Source organism: Elephantulus edwardii, unplaced genomic scaffold (genome assembly GCF_000299155.1).
Source record: "Elephantulus edwardii isolate Elephantulus edwardi_28Jun2011 unplaced genomic scaffold, EleEdw1.0 scaffold00110, whole genome shotgun sequence".
NCBI classification, from domain to species: Eukaryota; Metazoa; Chordata; class Mammalia; order Macroscelidea; family Macroscelididae; genus Elephantulus; species Elephantulus edwardii.
Window position 1 is genome coordinate 7,197,503 of NW_006399860.1, and position 7,864 is coordinate 7,205,366.

The 7,864-nt window shown below is 33.5% G+C and overlaps 1 protein-coding gene across 1 annotated transcript in view; it reads right to left on the bottom strand.

Moving 5' to 3' along the window:
- Positions 1–7,864, bottom strand: part of CFHR5 (complement factor H-related 5) — a 48,692-nt gene that overhangs the window by 30,975 nt on the left and 9,853 nt on the right. The window contains exons 2-3 of the mRNA XM_006892119.1: positions 6,150–6,344; positions 3,905–4,081 (exon numbers count right to left, since the gene is read on the bottom strand). Coding sequence (XP_006892181.1) covers positions 3,905–4,081; positions 6,150–6,344 — 372 coding nt within the window. The remainder of the gene's footprint in view (positions 1–3,904; positions 4,082–6,149; positions 6,345–7,864) is intronic.

Genomic DNA, 7,864 nt, shown 5'->3' on the forward strand with positions numbered 1-7,864 from the left:
TTCATCCTAACAATATGCCCAAAGTATGTGAGACAAAGCTTCGCTATTCTAGCCTTAAAGGAGTACACTGGTTACATTTTCTCCAAGACATGTGTTCTTTTGGCAGTCCATGAGATATTCAGTACTTTTCTCTAACATCACAACTTAAAGACATCAGTTCTTTTGTCGTCTTTTCTCATTGTTTAACTCTCAGATTCATAATAGGTGATTGGAAAGAATACAGTTTAGATCAGGAGCACCTTAGTCTTAAACTGATGTCATTGCTCTTCAGGCCTTTTAAAAGTTCTCCAACTGCAAACTTTCCCAATACTATACATCTCTTGATCTTCTGACTACTAGTATCAAGGGTGCTGATTGTAGATCAAAATAAGATGAAATCATCGACAAAATCTTTTCTCCATTATCACAATGTTGCTGACTGGTCCAGTGGTGAAGATGTTTGGTTTTCTGATGTTAAGATGTAATTCATATTGAAGGCTGCCATTCACAGCAAGTGTTTAAGTCTTCTTGGCTTACAGCTAGCAAGTTCTTGTCATCTGAGTAATGCAGGTTGTTGATGAATCTTCCTCCACTCCTGATGCCACATTCTTTTTCATAAAGTCCAGCTTCTTGAAGGATTTGTTCAGCTTTTGTTAGTCAGTTAATATCTACTTACTTGAGCACATCTCACATAATTCATTCTACTTGGATTTTATAAAACTTTCACTCCTGTATTTCTGTATTTTATGTTTTATGAGTCAATGCTTTATTGATTTTTTAAAATAAATATTCATTTTATACTGGTTTACTTACAAAGTTTGTATACATTGTTTGTTACACTGGATACTTCCCCTTTCCTTTACCCACTTCTCCTTCGACCCATCAAATTGGGTGACACTATGATTAAACCCACCCTACACACCCCACCTATCCTCACCCGTATTCTCCCATCCTTCCCCCCTTGGATCCTCATATATGTTCTAAAAGAATAGTCTTATACAGTATTTCTCCTAATGTGACTGAGTTATTTCACTTAGCATAATGCTCTCCAGTCCTTCCCAATTTAAATAGTGATTTACGAAATCATTGCTCCTATGTGCTGCATAGTATTCCGTTGCGTTAATATACCATAATTTCTCAATATATTCCATTGTGCTTAAACATTTGAGCTGTTTCCTTGTTCTTGAAATGGTGAATAATGCTGCTATAAACATTGGTGTACAAATGTCAGTTTGTGCCTCAGTTCTCATTTTCTCAGGAATAGCAATGGAATAGCTGGGTAATATGGAATTTCTATTTCAGGATTTATGATATGCCAAACTGCCTTCTGGGGTAATAAACCATTTTACAATCCCACTAACAGCGTATAAGCATTCCTATCTTGCCACATCCTCTCCAACATTTATGACTTGATGTGCTGTTAAACTTTGCCATTGCTACTGAAATGAGATGGTATTTCATTGTAATTTTTATCTTATCTTTCTTATTTCCAGTGATTTTGAGCATTTTTTCATGTGTATCTTGGCCTCTTGAATGTCTTCCTCTTTGAAAATTCTTTCCATGTCTTTTGCCCATTTTGTAATTGTGTTATCTTTCCCCCTTCTTCTTGTGGAAGCCCTGTAGGATTCTGTAAGCTTTTGAATGAGACCCTTGTCTGTAATGGTACTGCTAAATAGTTTTCCCCAATCAATAGGTTTTCTTTTCACATTGACAGGGATTTAATCTTCAGAAAGTCCTAATATGTCAATTTTATCCCCTCCATATAATGCATTTCTGTCTGTATTTGGCAGTCTCTTTATTCCACAGACTAGACTGTCTAAGCTTGACCCCAGTTTTTCTCTGATGAACATTATGGTTTGGAGCTTTATTCTCAAGTCTCTGATCCACTTTTAATTGACTTTTGTGTATGGTGTGAGATGTGGATCCTATTTTAGCTTTCTGCAGAGAGCAGTTCAGATATGACAGCACCGTTTGCTGAAGAGATTGTCGTTTCCCCATTTAATAAGTTTTATTTCTTTGTTTAATATCAGTTGAACATAGATAGTTGAGTCTATTTCTAGGTTCTCAATTCTGGTCTATGTGCTTGACATTGTACCAGTACCATGCTACTTTGGTTACTACCACTATGTAGTAGGTTTTGCGATCAGGGAGTGCTGTGCCTCCTACTTCATTTTTGTTTTTAAGAAGTGCTTTGTTTACTTTCAGTTTCTTTCCTCTCCAAATAACTTGACAATTTCCCTTTTGATCTCCTTAAAAAATGAATTTGGTACCTGGATTGGGATTGCATTGAAGATGTGAGTTGCTTTTGGTAGAATTGTCATTTTTACAATAGTAAGTCTTCCTAAACATGAACAGAGCACATTTCTCCATTTCTTTAGGTCTTTTATTGTATCTTGCAAAAATGTTCTATAATTTCTTTGTACAGGTCTTTTGTGTCTCTAATTAGGTAAATTCCCAAGTATCTCAATTTGTGGTTGGCTATGCTATGGCTTTTTTGGTCTACTTCTCTGAGTTCTCTTTGTTACTGCAGAGGAATCCTACTGATTTTTGGATGCCGATCTTATATCCTGCCACTCTACTAAATAAGTCTACTAACAGTTTTTTGTTGAATCCTTGGGGCTTTCTCTGTACAGTATCAGATCATCTGCATCGAGCAATAATTTAATCATCTCTTTGCCAATCTGGATGCCCTTTATTTCCTTACTTGTCAATATTTCTCTAGCAAGCACTTCCAGTACAATATTGATTAGAAGTAGTGATGGTGGGCATTGTTGTCTGGTCCTTGTTCTTAAGGAAAATGCTTTTTGTCTTTCCCCATTGAGAATAATATTGACTCTTGGTTTTGCATATATCCTTTTCACTATGTTGAGAAAATTCCATTCTATTCCAATTTTGTTGAGTGTCTTTATAAGGAAGACGTGTTGTGTTTTGTCAAATGTCTTTTGTGCGTTAATTACTAAGAACATATTTTTCTAGTTATTTGCTTTGTTAATATCTTTATTAATTTAAAATTTTTTTTCTCTCATATAAATATCTTGAAATGTTATTGAAAATTACTGATCATGGCTCATGGAATTTTTCAGCTTTTATTCATGTATACCTATTATATATACTATATACGGAACACTGGACTACTAAAATAGCCATGTTCTAATCCCCAAAACTTAGAAGTGTGTCTCTTAAATAATGTGTAAACGCTTTTTACACTTAGTGATTTGTAGGCCAAGGAAGCTAAATTTATATTGAAGAATTACAGAGAGAGTGCAATATTGAGCTCTAGAAATTTACAAACGTCTCTATTTGTGTCTTTGGTCGGTACTTAATTGTACAGGGCTAGGCTGCAATTCCAAGACATTGTATAATTTCCAGTGAGTTGTATAGATGGATAATCACAAGGTTTCACAGAAATCTGAGGAGTGTCATCATTTATAGTAATTTCTGAAGGAAATTTTTTTCAAATTTTGAGCCATTCATCATGCACATAACTTTCAGGAGTATAATCTTTTATAACTGCAGATTTTGGCTATTTACTGAACCCGAACATATGAATTTAAAATTAACACATTAGGAAAATATTAAAAAACTGTCTTGGCCCTAAGACATTTCATTATTATTGGACTTATTTTTACTTATAGACTTTAGTTTTATAATAATTTAATGTATCACAACTGGATAATGTTAATATAAATATTAAAGTAGGGCTACTTTAACATAAGAGCTCCATATTTAAAGGGTTTAACATTTGGTTTGTGTAGACAGGCAAACTGCATCCTTAGTACATTCACTTAAACATAAAACTAAAAGGAAAACACAGTATGATAGGAATATGAGTATGTGACAAATATATATGTAACATGACAATTGATATAGTCTTTTGAAAATTATGAAGAATAGTAGGATCTAAGAGGAATGTATCATTACTTACTATCACGGATGCATGTCGGAGGAGAGGACCAGCCATCTTCTGTACAAGAAATGTTGTTCCCACTATTTGAAAGACTATAGCCTGTGTTACAGTAAATAATTACATTATCACCTTCCACGTATGTTTGTCCTGATGATGCAGATTGACCATTCTCCACGGAAGGAAAGAAACATAGTCCTAGGGAACAAAGAAAGAGCTCTTGTGGCATAGTCTGTAAAGAATGGCACTGCTATCTAAACATTGCAGTGGTTTAGGTGTTTAATTCCATGAAGCAGAGAGTCAGCTATGAGTCAAAGTCACCTCCACAGCAAAGAGATCATGATAGATATAGAAGTAGAGAGAGAGGTAAAGATAGAGAAACAGATCTATTATTTTAAAAGATGGAAATGGAAAAATACGAAAAACTAAAATTTTGTTTTCATCTCATTGCCATAGAGTTGGAACTGAGCCATAGCTAATACTCCACTGGGTTTCTGAGACTACAAGTTGTACAGGAGAAGATTGCCCATCTTTCCCCCAAAAGAGCCATTGATGAATTCAAACCACCAGAGAAGACTGACTTTTGGAAAGCTTAATTCCCTATAAATGAAACCACTAGAACACCTAGTTTGGAAAAGAATAGAAAAATTCTGAAATTTAAATTAAGAATAAAAATATTTTTCAAAATCATCTAAGTCATGTTATTATGCATCTATAAACATTTAATTACACAATGTGATTTTATATTTAGAATTCATAATTTAGGATGTATTGATGCTACAATGAATGACTTATATTCATGTGTTTTTGTGGAATTTTTTGGTACATCTCCTCGTTAATAATACTTGCTGCCCACTGTGATGAACTTGCAATCTGCTAATGAAATCATTCTCAGATGTTCCCTTGTTCACTGTTATGATTGACTATTCAAAACACATACATTAACATATTGGGACATAATGGTTTTTAAAGAGGAAAAGAAATGCTGAAGATTAAATAATGAGGGAATGGAAAGTTAGAAGTTTAAAAAAATTTCAGAGTGAAAAATTAGCTGAAGTTTTATTTTCTACAGTAAGTCAGGCATTTCTTTGCTTGAAAACATTCCTTATGCTAATAATTTTACTATAGCTGGTAAATAGATTTGAGAAGTAAAGAGATGTTTCCACAAACTCTAGGAAGGAAAAATACTTATTATCTAACTAGAATTATCTTCATCCCTAGGAATAATCTATGAATTACAATATTCCACAAACAGAGTTTTTCCTGAAGCTGACAAATATGTCAATGTTATTCAAAGTTTTCTACTTTGAACATGTTATAAGGAGAAGACAGTCCTCAGAAGGCGACATCATGCTTGAAAAGATGGAGTGGGAAGGAAGACCTTCAGTGAAATGCATTGATGCAGTGGCTGCAACAGTGGATTTAAGCACAGGAGAAATAGTGAGACTAGTACAGGATCAACAAAGGTTTGATGTATTATTCATGGAATTACTATGAGTTAGTGTTGGCTCAGTGGCATCTAATAGCAAAAGTGCATTTTTAAGTGTATTTATGTGTTAAAATATGTCTGTAAGTATATATTCAATGTTTCTAAACTCCCAAAGCCAAAGACAGATGATCAGATTTTATTGAAATATTTGCAGTAAAAAACAAGAATAATGCAAACTTTAAAAAAGAGAATTCAACTTAGGTTAGATCTGATTTCATTGGAATTACAGTAACAAAATCTTGTAAATAGAGACTACCTGAAAATATGTATATTGAATTAATAGTTTATACAATTGTCTTTGATTATGTAATAAAAATCTTCTACATTTGTAAAGCATTTGCATATACAAAATGGTATTTTATATCTTTTTATGAGCTCATATTTTTAATAAAAGAAAAATACTATTATTATATCTTACATGCATACTGTGCTTACTGTTTTTATTTTTTTAATATTTTGTCATCCTTTGAGTTTGTTATCTACACACGTTGAAACACTAATATATATGTAAATTTGACTTCCCAAGACATTTCTTAGACAAAATATGAATTTTGAAATACTTTTACATGATATTTGTAACAGTTAAGAGAGTTTGAATGTAAATTTTTTAAAAAATGTATAAATGAAATAGGCGCTTTAAGGAAAAATATGGACATGATGCTAACGAACACTGGGAAAGAAACGTAAATACTCAAATATAAAAGTCATCAACTACTAAAATAAACACATGTCAATATGCAGAACTTAATGCAAGATAAGTTTTGGACATTTGCTCACTGAGACACTTGGGTATTGGTGACCATCCTTCTTCAGTGCAGATTATCCGAGTCCAAAAGGATTTTGAAGGAGATACAAAATTATATTCACAGGAGTAGTAGATGATTGTTCCTATAGCAACCGGAAAGGCTAGTTTGACTCTATTTTCATCATATAGAATTCCATGCTTTATCTTTGGAAAATTACAAAGTCCCACTGTGGAAAGAAAAAAAAAATTGAAGACTAAATAGTAGTTAAATAGTATTCTAAGTTATTGAACTTCATAGAACTGTAAAGTTTACTATCACAACTTACATTAACAGCATTAGGCAGTCACCATCACCTTTTACCTAACGAATTTTTTGTCACCTGAAACAGACTCAGTGCTCATTTTCAATGATTCATTGTTCCTACTTCCTTTTACCTCCAAGCAATCATTCATCTACTTCTCTCATTATTAATATCCGTACTGATACTTCACAATTAATGCCCATGGAAGTAGTTGTTAAGTGCTACCAAATTGACTCATAGTGATCCTATGAACCCAGATCTGTGCCATACCCCAGATCTCTTTGCTTCTCAAAACCATTGTGGCAGTCACTGTGTCAATGTATCTTATTTGATGTCTTCCTTTCTATTGCTGACCCTCTATCTTCGCCAGCATGATATTGCTCTCCAAAGATGGGTTCCTCCTGAAAATATGCTCAAAGGAAAGAGGAAGAAGTTTCACCATCCTTGTTTCTAAAGAGTACTTTATCTGCACTTCCTTCCTTTCCCCACAATTCAAAGGCATTCGTTCTTTTTATATCATCCTTATTTGCTGTCCAAATTCCAGATTTATAGGAAGCAACTGAAAATACATGGACTAATCACACATAATTTAGTCTTTAAACTGATATCTTTGCTCTTTAGAATTTTGGAGAGGTCTTTGATAGTAGATTTCCCTAACGCAATGGGTCTTTTGATTTCTTGAATGTTGTTACCATGGGTATTGATTATGATTCAGATAGAATAAATAGTTCAAAACTTCAATCTTTTTTTACATCTTATAATGTTACTTATTGGACCAGTGGTGAGAATGTGGGATTATTTTTTTTTTAATTTTGAGATTTAATCCATACTGAAGGCTGTTGTCTTTGATTTTCTACAGCAAATGCTTTATGTCTTTTCACTTTCAGCAAGCAAGGTTGTGCTGTCTACATAATGAAGGTTATTGATGAGTCTCCTCCAATACTGATACCACATTGCTCTCCATACTGCCCATGTTCTCATATGATTTATTCTTCAACTCCATATCTTGGAAACAGCAGTTATGAAATCAAACAGTGTAACTGACCATTTCTTGAAAAAGATCTTATCCAAATGTTAAAAAAGCAAAGATATCAGTTTGAAAACTTACCCATGTGCTTGATCCAAGCCAGAGTATTTTCAATCTCTTCATGCACACAAGAGAACTAAGCAATGAATAAAGATGATTGAAAAAGCACTGACATTTTTTAAATATGGTGCTGTCCAAAAATATTCTGAACATAGCAAGGAAAAAAGCTCCCACAAACCCAAATGTATTTTAGATGAAGTACAGCTAGAATGCTTCTTAAAAGGAAGAACGTGAGTCCTGTTTTATAACAGTGGCACCATGTAGTATTTGTCCTTTTGTGACTGAGATACTTCACTCAGCATAATGTCTTCCAGGGTCACCCATTTTGAATAATATTTCATGAGTTCCTTGTTTTTCA